At 24.8% G+C, this 15,538-nt stretch overlaps 5 protein-coding genes across 5 annotated transcripts; 3 read left to right on the forward strand and 2 right to left on the reverse strand.

The window, feature by feature from the left end:
- Window positions 1-1,365: 1,365 nt before the first annotated feature.
- PVVCY_1405140 (CPW-WPC family protein) lies at window positions 1,366-3,105 on the reverse strand (the record flags this gene model as incomplete). The annotated part of the gene is made up of 2 exons (XM_008624518.1): window positions 1,366-2,756; window positions 2,880-3,105. The coding sequence occupies 2 exons, from the start codon at window positions 3,103-3,105 to the stop codon at window positions 1,366-1,368; spliced, it is 1,617 nt and encodes a 538-aa protein (XP_008622740.1).
- Window positions 3,106-5,392: 2,287 nt separating this feature from the next.
- Window positions 5,393-9,582, forward strand: PVVCY_1405150 (splicing factor 3B subunit 3, putative; the record flags this gene model as incomplete). The annotated part of the gene is made up of 5 exons (XM_008624517.1): window positions 5,393-8,623; window positions 8,709-8,801; window positions 8,942-9,088; window positions 9,212-9,313; window positions 9,445-9,582. 5 exons carry the CDS (start codon window positions 5,393-5,395, stop codon window positions 9,580-9,582), a joined length of 3,711 nt encoding a protein of 1,236 aa, XP_008622739.1.
- Window positions 9,583-10,743: 1,161 nt separating this feature from the next.
- On the forward strand, window positions 10,744-11,480 carry PVVCY_1405160 (conserved Plasmodium protein, unknown function; the record flags this gene model as incomplete). The annotated part of the gene is made up of 3 exons (XM_008624516.2): window positions 10,744-10,780; window positions 10,970-11,301; window positions 11,403-11,480. The coding sequence occupies 3 exons, from the start codon at window positions 10,744-10,746 to the stop codon at window positions 11,478-11,480; spliced, it is 447 nt and encodes a 148-aa protein (XP_008622738.2).
- Window positions 11,481-12,390: 910 nt separating this feature from the next.
- On the forward strand, window positions 12,391-13,885 carry PVVCY_1405170 (PIH1 domain-containing protein, putative; the record flags this gene model as incomplete). Its single annotated transcript, XM_008624515.1, has 3 exons — window positions 12,391-12,853; window positions 13,019-13,550; window positions 13,645-13,885. The coding sequence occupies 3 exons, from the start codon at window positions 12,391-12,393 to the stop codon at window positions 13,883-13,885; spliced, it is 1,236 nt and encodes a 411-aa protein (XP_008622737.1).
- A 392-nt stretch (window positions 13,886-14,277) lies between these two features.
- Window positions 14,278-14,635, reverse strand: PVVCY_1405180 (conserved Plasmodium protein, unknown function; the record flags this gene model as incomplete). Its single annotated transcript, XM_008624514.1, has 2 exons — window positions 14,278-14,372; window positions 14,524-14,635. The coding sequence occupies 2 exons, from the start codon at window positions 14,633-14,635 to the stop codon at window positions 14,278-14,280; spliced, it is 207 nt and encodes a 68-aa protein (XP_008622736.1).
- Window positions 14,636-15,538: the final 903 nt, after the last annotated feature.

Here is a 15,538-nt window from a genome sequence, read left to right on the forward strand (position 1 = left end):
TCAATTGAAATATATAAAATGTTCTACAGAATATACATGTACTTGTAAATGTGTGGATGATTATATCACCATATGCAAATGCTCATAACTGTGTGTGTAAATATATGTATAACATATACTTTTTTATATGTACATACGCAAATATGTTGTGTAAAATTCGGCCCACAATTTATATTACTACATAATAAAGTCGTAAAAAATAAAAAAAATAAATTACATATCACCAAAATTGATTACACCATTTAAGTACTTCCTTGGATTGTCACCACATTTTCGTATCCCTTGATTATTTTTTTTGTTTTCTTCAATTTTTTTTAATAAAAATTTCTAGGAGATGAAATAATTTGTAACTCTCCTAAACCTTTGATAAAAAAAAATTGTTAATATATTCCCCCCATTAATCTTATATTGTCAAATTTTACTTAAACATAAAATTGAACCCCTTATGAAACACTTTTTTTTATCACAAAAAAAATACATTCCTGTTAATATAATTAAGAACAATTTTCAATTGCCCTAAAATATTCCATAATTTTGTAAGCTCAATTATAAATATTTTTTTTATTCACCAAGCCTAGAATTTAGCTATTATACTATATCATATATATTTATATGCATATGCAATGTGAATTTTCCATTTTATTTAAACTAAACATTGGCACAAGTTGCAAGAAAGCCGAAAAAAACCCTATGCAAATATTATAACAAAATTTTGTTCATAACATTTTCAAAAAAAAAAAAAAAAAAAAAAAAACATAAACAACGAAAAATAATAAATATGAAATAATTCGAGGAAACTTTCTCATAAGATGCACACCTTTATGTGCAATGGTGACACAAAAACTTAAAATACAAATGAATAAATTTAATAGTCTAAAAAAAGTTAAAAAAACGTGTGAAAATTTAAGTCAATTTACTCACAAATTTGGATATATATATGCTCTCTCAAAAGCAAGAAAACAATTCAACATACCCCAATTTTTGGATAACGAGAAAAAAAATTACATCTAGTCACATTGTATAGTGATATAACTTAACTACATCATATTTTTAAAGCCAATTATAAAGGAGTATTTGATAAAATTTTTATCACACTTATTTTACAAAGCCAACTACCATTTCAATACCCCTTTAAATGCTCAGTTGCATGCATAAAATTAACATATCTTTAATACTTGTTCAAATATAAGAAAATCTTATTGAAAATTTGCAGTTTATTTATTACAATATAACTATTTTCACAACATATAAATGGGAGTTTTATGCGAATTTATTTATAAGGTGATTAATTAATCTATATCTATTCATACAAAAGACATATCATAGGTTATACTACAACGTGGGTACTAAGTTTTGGTTCTTCATTTATTTTAGTTCCCCATAAAGAGTATATTTTTTTCTTAGCTGTTTTATTGTTTCATCAATAGTTTGTTTCAAATTTTCATTTTCAGTTGATTCTTTTAATAATATAAGATCTTTAATTTTTTCATCTGTAATAATAAAATTTTCACTATCGATATTGTCAAAGTCTTGTACAATAATATTATTTTTTGATTTGTTAATATCATTTTTAGCATATTCAATTCCATTATCTGCATCTAAAATTAGTCCTTCATATATAGATCCTGAAGGACCAAAAGGCCCATTATTAATTGATGGGATATTTATACTATTGTTACTATTATTTATTCCATATATTTTTTGATTTTTTCTCCCTTTTTGACTTTCCTCATATTGTAGATTACCATATGAAAAATTGACTTTGCAGGCATATGCCCAAGCTTCTTTCATGTCTTTAGTATAACTTTTAAAAGAGACAATATTATGACATGGTCCTGTATAATCTTTTGGGGCACTACAAATATTTTCTTTTTCATTCACCAAATTCCAATTATCAGGACATGGTAATTTAAAATTTTGGTTACTATTTTTTTTTTTCGTACTTTGTATATATGGCCAATGAACAAGACAATTTTTCGAAAAATTATATTTCTCTTCTTTACTAAACATAGATAAAGAAATTTGTTTATCACATGGACCTTCATATTCTTTAGGGGCAATACAAATTGAATTATTTACTTGTGATAATTTCCATCCTGTTGGACATAAAAATGAATCAAAATTTTGTTCATCATTTTGATTAATTGGCCATTCAATATTACATTTATTTTTTAATAATATTTTTTCATTTTTATTTAAATTATTTAAATATAAAATATTTTTACATGGACCTATATAAGATTCAGGTCCTATACAACTTTTATTGTCTGGACTTTTTTCCCAATTTAATGGACATAATAAATTATAATTTTTTTCATAACAAGGCCAATTAACATTACATATATCTCCCCATATTTTTTTTTCAGACTTAGAAAAATTAATAAAACTTTTTTCTTTTACACATATATCTTTATAATCTTTAGGAGCATAGCAAATATTCTTTTTTTTTAAAATCCAATTTTCAGGACATTCTTTTGTAAAGTCTTCAACACATTTTCCTATACAAGGCCATGATACATTACATTTTAATGAAAACTCATATTTACTAATAGCTGTACTATTTTCAAACGATACTTTTTTTTCACATGATCCAATATAATTACTTGGACTTAAACAATTTTTTCCATCCCCAAAATTTATCCATCCTTCTGGGCATAATTCTGAATAATTAATGTCACATGTTTCTTCATCAGGATTTGGCAAATTAAGATCTTTTGCAACTTTATCAAGTTCTATTGTTACTTTTTTCTTCAGCACTGCAAAGTTTGGCAAAAGGAAAAGTCCAAGAATATGATTACTACACACCATTTTGTTTAATTAAATAAGTTGAGACTCAGATAAAAATATGCTAACATTATGAATAGCCATTTTAATCTAACCTCCAAGAGGAACCCTTTTCAAGGTCTTTGAAATGGAATTTACCAGCTCATCAGAAAATGAAAACGTGCCACTAAAATTGTCCTCATCATTATTTGCATTTAAAGTATTAAGATTTTTATTTTTATCATTACTCAAAGAGTTTACAAAAAAAACATATTCCTTATCATATATAATCAAAGCCAATAAAAACATGAAATAAAACAATATATGTTGTAAAATCACCATTTCGACTATTATTTAAATATTTCAAAAATTGACATAAAAAAACATTTTATACTTCCATATATTAGGGATATATATACAAATATATTTTGTTGATGTATTAATAAAAAGACGCCACAATTGCATAAAATAAAAGTAAAAATGGATAACACAAAATATCAAATCATATGCATACAGTTGTTTAGAAAACCCATGTATGTTAGCCACCATTGAATGTTGCAAATATTTTTCGTAAATAAATAGAATGATAAGCAATAAACAAAAAAACATAAAAAATGGCTGTATATACACTACCTAACATTTTTTTAATAATCCTAATTAAACATGCAAACAAAATTATATACTTTTTTATGCTCCATAAAATGGGAAATTGCCAAATAAATAAATACATTATTCTCTATATATAGTCATATTGTTAAAAGAAAAATTAGACTATCCTTTATTATATCCCTATAAAATTGTGACAATTTTATATTCACTTTTTTGCATTCCCTTAATTAAATGGGAAATACCCAATTCTATATTTATATCAGAATTTTTTAAATAAATGTCTATTATTATGTTATTGCATTTTTATTTATTTATTTATCATATTTGTCAATTTTCCGAATAATTTAAAAAAAACACATGTACACATATGCAGATCCATTTGTTGAAACATCCATAGAGTGATAACTATAGACCGATGAACACCCTCCCTTTTATTTCCATATTTTATCAAACATTCAATAATAATATTTTAGTATTACATTTCATGTATAAGTAAAATAATTTTCTTTTTATTCTATTTATATTTATATAAGCAAGCTTGTTAAACTTTTGGATATAATATTATGAAAAATTTTAGGTTATTAGTATGGTCATAAAATGTTGACCAATTTTCACAGCATTTTTTTCTACACCCCTAAGGGATTGCTTTTCTGTTATTAAATATGTTTTGGCTATAAATAAAAATTAGGGCTTAAGAAAAATTAAATAAAAGAAATACAATATAAAACAATCTTTTTTTTCTGCGAAAAATTGTATTCATAAAATAAGTATATATATATAAAAGAAAAATAAATGCAATTATAATAAATTATATGTATATGCCTACTAAATTATGTAAATTATTTTATCTAATTCAGGGTGAAAATATTATATATAAAATATACTGTAGCATATATCACCCATATATTATTATATAATACCTCTTAGCAACATGAAAAAATGATATAAAAAAATTATGCCTACATTTTTATATACCATTTGTTTTCAAACAATAAAAAAATAACAATGATAAATAATTGGGCTATATTAAAATGATATATAAATAAATATTTATTTACATATATACTAATTTATATAATATTATTTTTTTTTTTAATCTAAAAATAGTAAGAAAAAACGAAAAAAAGAGGGCATTTTTTAACCTTTATTTTAAATAATAATATTTCCCCTCACAGATTTTTAATAAAAACTATATATTTTATTTTCAAACAAAAACAAACCTATTATATGTATGTTTGAAAAAGTAAACAAAAAAAAGTGAAGAATATATCTACATATGTACATAACTTTCTAATAACACAATAACAATTTCAATGATATTATCCCATAATCAAATCAAAGCTATTTGTCAAATATCAATCATATAAAAATTGGAATTATACACCATACATTTTTGTTTTTATCAACAAACATAGCAAGCTAAATGATAATCAATATAAGCAGACTAAAGAGATAGAAATATTTTTTTAACACAACTAGGATAAACACAAAAAAGAAGAAAATTTACAAAAAGTAGCCAACATAAACGTAAATTATAAACATTTTAATATATATAGCCAAAATAGAATAAAATGATTTTATATATGGATATATATTTATGAACAACTAGCCATTTATGCAAATAATACCCATGAAAATAAAAAGTGAAATAAATAGCATACTTATATATAAATGATGATTAAAAAAAACTAGTAATGTAATACTTTTTTTTCGAATTTTAATTGTATAGTTGTTAGAAATATTTTAATTTAATAACAGATATAGGGGGTGGGGAAAAGTATAATTATTCCCCTTGTCCAGCATGTGTAATACTAAGTCAATAATTGTATATGCACATGCGGATTCACATATATACATACAAAATAATAAGAGATATACATAAATATATGTACATATCGATACAATACACAAGGCAGATTTTATAAAAAAACAAATAAAATTTGTCACCCCCATACTTCCAAAAACAGTGTAATTATATTAAAGAATATATTCATATATTTTAAAAAAATAAAAGTAAAAAATGCCTATATTATATCATCTAACTTTACAAAAACCCACAGCAATCACCAGAACAGTGTATGGGAATTTCTCAGGTCCCAAAGCACATGAAATAATAGTCGCAAAAGGTCAAGTATTAGAATTATTAAGAGCTGATAAACAAGGGAAATTGAGTGTTATCGTATCTAAAGATATATTTGGAATAATTCGAAGTTTAGAAATTTTCCGTTTAACTGGCAGTAATAAAGATTATATAGCAATTGGTAGTGACTCAGGAAGATTAGTAATTTTAAAATATGATGATGAAAAAAATGATTTTATTAGAGTCCATTGTGAAACATATGGTAAAAGTGGCATTAGACGGATTATACCTGGTGAGTATATTGCTGTAGATCCAAAAGGTAGAGCTTTAATGTTATGTGCTATAGAAAAACAAAAATTTGTATATATATTAAATAGAGATAATAAAGAAAATTTAACTATTAGTAGTCCTTTAGAAGCTCATAAGTCTCATTCTATTTGTCATGCTGTAGTTGGATTGAATGTTGGGTTTGAAAATCCAATGTTTGTATCAATCGAACAAAATTATGAAATTTTAGATAAAGAAGTTACAAATGGAAATATACAATTAACTTCTAATCCAAATGAAGATCAACAAATAATGGAATATCCTAAAAAAGGATTATGTTTTTGGGAAATGGATCTCGGATTAAATCATGTAATTAAAAAACATACATTACCTATTGATATTACTGCACATTTATTAATACCTTTACCAGGTGGTCAACAAGGACCTAGTGGTTTAATTGTTTGCTGTGAAAATTATTTAGTATATAAAAAAATAGATCATGATGATATATATTGCTCATATCCAAGACGATTAGAAGTTGGTGAAGAAAAAAATATATCTATTGTTTGTTGGACAATACATAGAATTAAAACATTCTTTTTTATCTTAATACAATCTGAATATGGTGATTTATATAAAATAGAAGTTAATCATGAAGATGGTATTGTAAAAGAAATTATTTGTAAATATTTTGATACAGTACCTATAGCTAACTCTATATGTGTATTAAAATCAGGAGCATTATTTGTAGCAGCAGAATTTGGAAATCATTTTTTTTATCAGTTCTCTGGCATTGGCAACGATTCCAATGAATCTATGTGTACATCTAATCATCCATCAGGAAAAAATGCAATTATCGCATTTAAAACACAAAAACTAAAAAATTTATATTTAGTAGATCAAATATATTCTTTATCACCAATTATTGATATGAAAATATTAGATGCAAAAAATTCAAGCCTTCCACAAATATATGCTTTATGTGGTAGAGGACCAAGATCCTCTTTACGAATACTACAACATGGCTTAAGTATCGAAGAACTAGCAAATAATGAATTACCAGGAAAACCTAAATATATTTGGACAATTAAAAAAGATAACTTAAGTGAATATGATGGATATATTATTGTAAGTTTTGAAGGAAATACATTAATATTAGAAATTGGAGAAACTGTAGAAGAAGTATATGATAGTTTACTTCTAACTAATGTAACAACTATACATATTAATTTATTATATGATAATTCTTTTATACAAGTATATGATACAGGAATACGACATATTAATGGTAAGATAGTACAAGAATGGGTATCACCAAAAAATAAACAAATTAATGCTGCTACTTCAAATGGATCACAAATTGTAGTATCACTTAGTGGTGGTGAATTAATTTATTTTGAAATTGATGAATCACATACTTTAACGGAAATATTTCGAAAAAATATTAACGTCGAAATTTTATGCTTATCAATACAACAATTACAACAAAATAAATTAAGAGCTAGTTTTTTAGCAGTTGGATGTCTTGATAATGTAGTACGTTTACTTTCAATTGAAAAAGATCAATATTTTAAACAACTATCTACATATATATTACCTAATAATTCATCACCTCAAGATATTTGTATATCTGAAATGAAAGAGTTGGGTAATCAAAAAGAACATACTATTTTATATTTAAATATCGGATTAAATACAGGAGTACTTTTAAGGAGTGTTATAGATCCTATATGTGGTACATTGAGTAATCATTATTCAAAATATTTAGGTGCTAAATCTGTTAAAATCTGTCATGTACAAGTTAATAAAAATCCAGCACTTTTAGTATTGTCCGAAAAAACATATCTATGTTATGTATATCAAGGGAAATATATTTATTCCCCATTAAATTATGATGTACTAGAATATGCATCATCTTTTTATTCTGAACAATGTTCAGATGGTTATGTAGCTATATCTGGAAGTAGTTTAAGAATTTTCCGATTTTATAGACTTGGTGAAGTTTTTAGCCAAAATATTTTACATCTAACATTTACACCAAGAAAAATTGTCCCATTACCATTCCCTTCATTATTTTATGATAATGATACTTCTCTAGAAATTAAGAGAATTAAAAATATACAAATGTTGGCTGTTATTGAAGCAGACCATAATGCATATGATGAAAATACCCAACGAGAAATCCAAAAGGCATTACGTGATATTAAGCTCGAAGGAAAAGGAGAAGAAGAAGAAGAAGAAGATGAGATACCACAAGATGAACCAGATAATGAGGAAGAAGAATTATTATATGATCGTATAGGAACTCCAAAAGCAGGTGCAGGGAAATGGGGATCCTGTATCAAAATTATTAACCCAATAAACTTACAAGTTATAGATAAAGTATCATTAGAACTTGAAGAAGCAGCTTTAAGTGTTTGTGCTTGTGAACTTGAAGCATTACATTGTTTAATAGTTGGGACTACTACTAATATGACATTAAAAAGTAGAATTGTCCCATCAGCATCTTTAAGAGTATATACATATGATATAAATTACAAACTTAATTTGTTGCATATTACACCTATTGAAGATCAACCATATTGTTTTTGTCCATTTAATGGTAGAGTTATAGTATCGGTTGGCAATAAATTAAGGATATATGCATTAGGGAAAAAAAAATTGTTAAAAAAATGTGAATATAAAGATATTCCTGAAGCAATTGTTTCAATAAAAGTTTCGGGAGATAGAATTTTTGCATCTGACATCAGAGAATCTGTTCTTATATTTTTCTATGATTCGAATCAAAATGTTATACGACTTATATCTGATGATATTATACCTCGATGGATAACATGCTCCGAAATTTTGGATCACCATACTATTATGGCTGCAGACAAGTTTGATTCCGTTTTCATACTGAGGGTAGGTCTTGTTCATGCAATTTGCTCACCTTTTTTTCCTTTACCACATTTATTACAACATTGTGTCATTTTCCTGTTTTGTTAAGGTACCTGAGGAAGCAAAACAAGAGGAATATGGAATAGCCAACAAATGCTGGTATGGTGGAGAAGTAATAAGTAGTTCAACCAAAAATAGAAAGGTAAGTACATGAATTGAAACATAAAGTATATCTTTCCTTATCAACCACTATAAATTATTTGAATCAACTCTCTTATATATCATCATATAATGTGCATCTATTCATGTCATCCTATTACTATTCCTATTTCTTCTACCCAGATGGAACACATCATGAGTTTTCATATTGGCGAAATCGTGACGTCCTTACAAAAAATCAAACTATCCCCTGCGAGCAGTGAATGCATAATATATTCCACCATCATGGGAACCATAGGAGCCTTTATTCCGTATGATAACAAGGAAGAGGTAATAAATGGCTAGCTAATAAAAATGTTCACCTACTCATTAATGAGAAGGAAAAAATGAAAAGTAGCAACCAGTTTTGTACCTCTTTAATATAATAATAATTTTTTTTACTTTTTTATGCAGCTGGAACTGACTCAACATTTGGAAATAATTTTGAGGACAGAAAAACATGCTCTTTGCGGAAGAGAGCACATATTTTTTCGTTCTTATTATCACCCCGTTCAGGTAAAAAGAAGCATAATAAATGGCATAATAAATGACATAAAAAATGACATAAAATAAGCATGAGTTTGACTCACATTTTTATATACCTACTTATTATAATGCACATATTTTGTCTATACTTTTTTATATAGCATGTTATTGATGGTGATTTATGTGAACAATTTTCGAGCCTACCATTTGATGTTCAAAGAAAAGTTGCATCCGACTTAGAAAAAACACCAGACGAGATTTTAAGAAAATTAGAAGACATAAGAAATAAAATACTTTAATATATATTTTGAATTATATTTGCCATTTTAATTAATTTATGTTTTTTTTTTTTTTTTTTTAAATAATAATATTAAATTTTTCTAAAAATTTTGTTTACACTTTTTAAATTATACTTTTTTTTTCTTCTGTATTTCTTTTTTGTTATTTATAAAAAAAATTCGAAAAGGGGGTGCCATAGGCATATGTGCACGTAATTTATCTACGTGTTTGGATATGCATATTGTGTGATGGTATAATTTTTTTCTCCCCTCTATGATATTGCCATATGAATAAATAACACTAAAACTTTTTATCGTTTTTTACTAAAATAAAATATTACAAAATGTTAGACAAGTTCCGAAAATATTTCATGACAATCAATTTCACATATTTATTAATGTCTATTACTCAGGAGAAAGAAATGCATAACTTTATTTTATTATCTTTATTTATATATAGCCTAATTTAATTGGTTTGTTCATGTAAAAGATAAAGACAACACGTAATACCAACAAATAATAACATCACTGTTTATATTTTCAACTTTGAAACCCAATCGATTAAATTATCCATCGACAAACTTTTTTTATAAATCATTATACCCAGATTAAAAATAATAATTAACTGCTTTATATCTATATGTGAATATATAATAGAAATATAAATTACATTCATTTTTTTTTAAATTTAATATGAGTATATAAATACTAATTAATATACAGGATTTAATAAAAACAAATGATAGACCAACAAAATAAAATGAATAATAAAAAAACTTTATGTATTTCTTATTGTATATTAATTTTAATAAAATTTGTAAAAGTAAATCTACAAAAAATATAAAATATTCAATATTTACGTTATTTTTTTATTTCGGTTTTATGTATATTTTTTTAGCAAATTGTTTTTCAAAAAAAAAAAAAAAAATATTTATCACCTGCTACAATAAACACTTAAATTTTATCAACATTCCTTTTTACATAATAATAAAAAAAAAGTTTAAAAAAAATTGATATATTGTTTAATATTATAAAAAATAATTTTATTTTTATAAAATACAATAAAGAAAAATATTAATTATAATAAATATATACATTTTTTAACGTTAATTTTAAAGGTTAAATATATATTCATAGAAAATATTTTTTTGTTTTTACACATTTTAAAATTTATAAAACATAATGGGCCGTTCTTCAAAACGCCGTTCAGGTGGCTTAAGTAAGTATTAAGTTACATTTTTATATATTTCACAAAATAATAAATGGCTATGTAATTTGTTTGTTGCTTTGTATGTATATGCTTAACACATTTTAATTCAAGCTATATATTTCATAGTTATCTTTTTAAATCAGTATTTTAAAAGTATAAATAAATAATACAAAAATCAACCTATTTTTTTTATGCCAGCCGCGAGGTCATCCTTTTTGAAACCTTCATCTTCAAATGGATTAGGAAGAGGAAACAACACAAGTGCCCAAAATTATGCAGGAGGAAATATTATGCACCCACAGCAAAAGTCAGGAGGGTTTATATCAAATATGATGGGAACTGTAGCTAGTGGAATGGCATCAGGTGTTGGTTTTGGAGTTGCTCAAAGAGCTGTTGATTCACTTTTAGGCCCAAGACATTTAGAAGTATCACAAGCCAATAATAATGCCCAACTAAATCAAGTTGGAGCTATGAATATGGAAAGAAATAATGACTTTAAATGTAAAACATTTAGAGATGAACTCAATCAAGTAATATCAAATAAAACAATATTTTAATCGGCACTCTTTATATTTATGTACACATCTGTTTACTAATTTTATTTTATTTTATTTTACTTCTCTATACTTAGTGTATGATGTCCCATTCTGATATCAGCCTATGCCAAAATTACGCCGACTCCCTAAAGTCATGTCAGCAATCTATGTAAGCAAGAAATGGTATAACTATTAAAAGGACACCCACCAAAAAATATATTAAAAATGCTAATGAAGAGAGAAAATATAATTTCTATCCAATCCAATATAAAAAAAGATAAAACAATATTTTTATCAACTTATAAAAGGAGTTGCAAATATGAAATATATATTTTTTCTTGCATTATATGAGTACGTTATTTATAACTTCATTCATTTGTATGCGCATTATTTAAGCTACATATTCGCATACATAATAATTTATTTTTTTTTTACTGAAAAATAGTATATGGACTATTATTTTTAAAATGTTTTAATAAGGCCATATATTTATGTTTTATGCTATCATTTTTTTTAACTATTATAGATTAACAAAATATAAAAAAATGTATAATTGTATATGTAAAGAAAAATAATAATAATGAATTAAAATATTATATTTTTCCCCACATTATTACATTTCTCCACACATTATTATATTTCTCCATACATTATTATATTTCTCCACACATTATTATATTTCTCCATACATTATTATATTTCTCCATACATTATTATATGACATACAATATAGTTTTATATAGACGTAAAAAAGTTTAATTTTTTTAAGTAATAATACATTTTGGGTATCATTATTAATCATATATTTTGCATAAGAAAAGTATAAAAATAAATAATCTTATACAATAGTTTGATTGATAAGTTTATTCAAATTATTATGATAACTTTTTTGTGATTGTACTAATTCTCAAGCTTATCAGTTTTATACATTATAAAGTGTATAGCCAATTAAATAAGTTCATATTATTTCTATTCATTTTTTTTATATACTTTTTATAATTAGGGAATATATAATATAGTTCTTTGTTTGTCCATTGTGACACATATACGTACACACTTATAGAGACTTAATGAATACCTAACATGGAAAAAATTCACCAATATTATTTTCAACAGCCAAATAAAAATATCGAATTTAACTCGGAAAATATAAACAATTTAATACAAAATAAAAAAACAATTAAAATAACTCCACAAAAAGGTTATGTAATAAAGACATATGAAAAAAATGGAGAAAAAGTTTATTTTAATATATGTTCTTCTAGCTTAATTTCAGAATTTCATTTTAAAAAAATACCGGATTTAAATAATCAAGAGGGATTAAGAATACCTTTAAGTATAGGCGAAGAAAAAATTAAAGAAGATAAAAAAGGAAATAAATACAAGACTTATGATATTGTCCTTAATACCAAAGTTGTTACACAAAGTAAAACTGATTCTCATTTAAAAAAAATTATAGCTGAACTAGTTCAAGCAGCTATAAAAAATAAATACAAAACAGAAACATGTGCAAACTTGTATTTTTTTCCTGATCATAAATATAAAGGTAAGGGGACAAATAAAAATATATCTTTCTATATATATCTCATGAAAGGATTACTAAAAAATGATAGCTTAAGCTCATTTAGAAAATTGCTCACTTTTACATGCACGCATGTTCATATCATGGTTATTACTCACAATTTATTATGACTTTTTTTTTTCGGGGCAGGTAATTATCCAGAGGATCAGTTCATAAAAGATGATCAACAACATAAATTTGAAATTGTAGAAGAAGGGGACAAGAAAGAAAACAATGTAAACACTAATAAAGATGAACTGGTTGATATACAAAAATTATTAACAGTAAAACAACCACAATGGGATATGTGGTTTGTTAGTAAAAATGTACTTGATGAAAAATATAAAACAATGAATAAATTTTATATACCATACATACGTATGTTTCCGCTAGACAATGCAATTTATGCTTTTGATTTTAAACCCCCATTTTTAAATACTAATGAAAGAAAAAAAAGTTCCAATACAAACTTTAGATCGTTTTTGAATGACTATAATATAGATTTAGATGATGAGTTTTTATCCTACGAACAAGTTGATAATAATATTTGTGTTATTCAAATTCAACTTCCCTTTTTTATTTTTGCTCAACGTAGTTTGAAAAGTTCAATTGATATCTTTCCTATTCGACAGTTTATGAACATGTACATAAGTGATGAATGTTTGAAAATTCTTTTCAAAAAGTAAGACAAAAAAGTCACATAAAATAGGCATGCACAATTTCTTTGATAAAATATCCACACATACATCCCCATTTATTTATGTACCATTTTTTAGATCACCACTTTTTCCAGTAGAATATAATCCACCATACAAAGATTTCACTATTCGTTTTCCTTTTCATTATAAATCATCAAAAGTTATATCACAATATTTAGAAAAATATACCTTGTTAAATGTCATAATACCTGTCACTAAAAATAGTGCATCCTCAATAATATTTAAAGAAGTTGCTAAAAATATAAATGATAATCCTTCTTCAGATGAAGATGAATCTAGTTGTGACTCTATATTTTGACCGTTACAAAATGTGTAGAAAAAAACTATTTTTACAAGCTAAAAAATAAACAACTTTCAACCTCCTTTATTATGTGCTACATAAAATTGCATTCACATGTACACACATGATGCTTATTCTTTTCAGTTTATTTATTTTGTTGTATCAAACTGACAAACAAGTTTACGTTTTGATGAAATATAAGCCGTTCTTTCAATGTCGGATCGTACTATACGCGTTCCTTTTCATAAAACGGTACATATAAATACATAATCATACACATTTTTTTTCATGTCATTATGCAAAAAAAATGATAGGAATGTATAAGGCACAGATGGACGGATAGGTGAAAAAAAAAATGGTGAATATTTTTTCCTTTTTTTATGGAAGCCTAGCATATTTTATTATTCCATTTATTTGTTGATTTGCTCAAGCTCGCTGTCATACATGGGATCGCCCTCATCAATGGGTTTGGAGTCCATGGCACGGATTTCAGAAGTCGTGTTTCCTGTACACAAGTATAGTATTTCCATATGTTTATATATGTTTGCATGTGTTTATATATGTTTCCATATGTATGTATAAATTTAAAGTAGCAAAGTGACAATGTAGCATATGAAATACGTTTTTCACACTATAACATATCTATAGTTCCTTACCCCAATTATATTTCCCCCCTCCAGAGCGTACAGTCAAATCACCATATGCTGGAGTTTTTCCTGCACTGTGCCTTTCAAGGCGAATATTTTTATCTTTATTTGGATGAACCATTTTGTATTAACTTAAAATTTAGCTTATTTTTATTCGTGAATATGATTATTTTGAGAATGGGCTTATAAAATATTTTTAAATTATATATAATACTAATTATTTATATATCAATTGTAGTGTTATATGTATATAAAAATTTTGACTGAAAAATGTCTTTGAAGAATAAAAAATTTAAAAAAAAAACTTTTATTATAAATTAAAAAGAGAATTAAGTTGAAGTAGATAAAATATATAAACTTTTTTGAATATAAAAATTTGAAAATATAAATAAAAAAGGTTTGTTACAATTTTTGTTTTGAATTTATAGTAGGTAATTGAATTTTTAATGAAATTTTTTTTTTTTTTAAAACGAACAAAAAATTAAATAAATATATAGCTAATATTTAAATTCGATATAAATTTGATGTTTTTTTTTTTAATTATATATGTTTATATAAATATGTAATTATTTGCACTCGAGGCCGTTGCCACAACAATAGAGGGGGTATTTTATATAATAGCATCGTCCTTGATTGCTTAAAAACAAATAAATCGTAATTTATATGTTAAAATATTTATAAATATGAAAAAAAAACATATAATTATTATACTATTGTCTAACCCAAATTATATTTATAAAATGTGTGTGTGTTATTTATGTAGAAAAATAATAGAGAAATACTATAAGCCACTTTTCAATTTCAAGCTTCGGTATTTGGGATAGGAAATATAATGCATGTGAAAACGAAAAAAAAATTAATTACTACAAAAAAGAAATAAACAAATATATAGATATATAATTATATATAATACTAAACAAATCTTATTTTTAATATGTAGCAAATTTACACAATTATATATTACTTAATAAAAAAAAACAGATTAAATATTTTTTCTTTACCCCCTTATTAGCTATTCATCGAT

The sequence above is a fragment of the Plasmodium vinckei genome (assembly GCF_900681995.1).
Source record: "Plasmodium vinckei vinckei genome assembly, chromosome: PVVCY_14".
NCBI lineage: Eukaryota > Apicomplexa > Aconoidasida > Haemosporida > Plasmodiidae > Plasmodium > Plasmodium vinckei.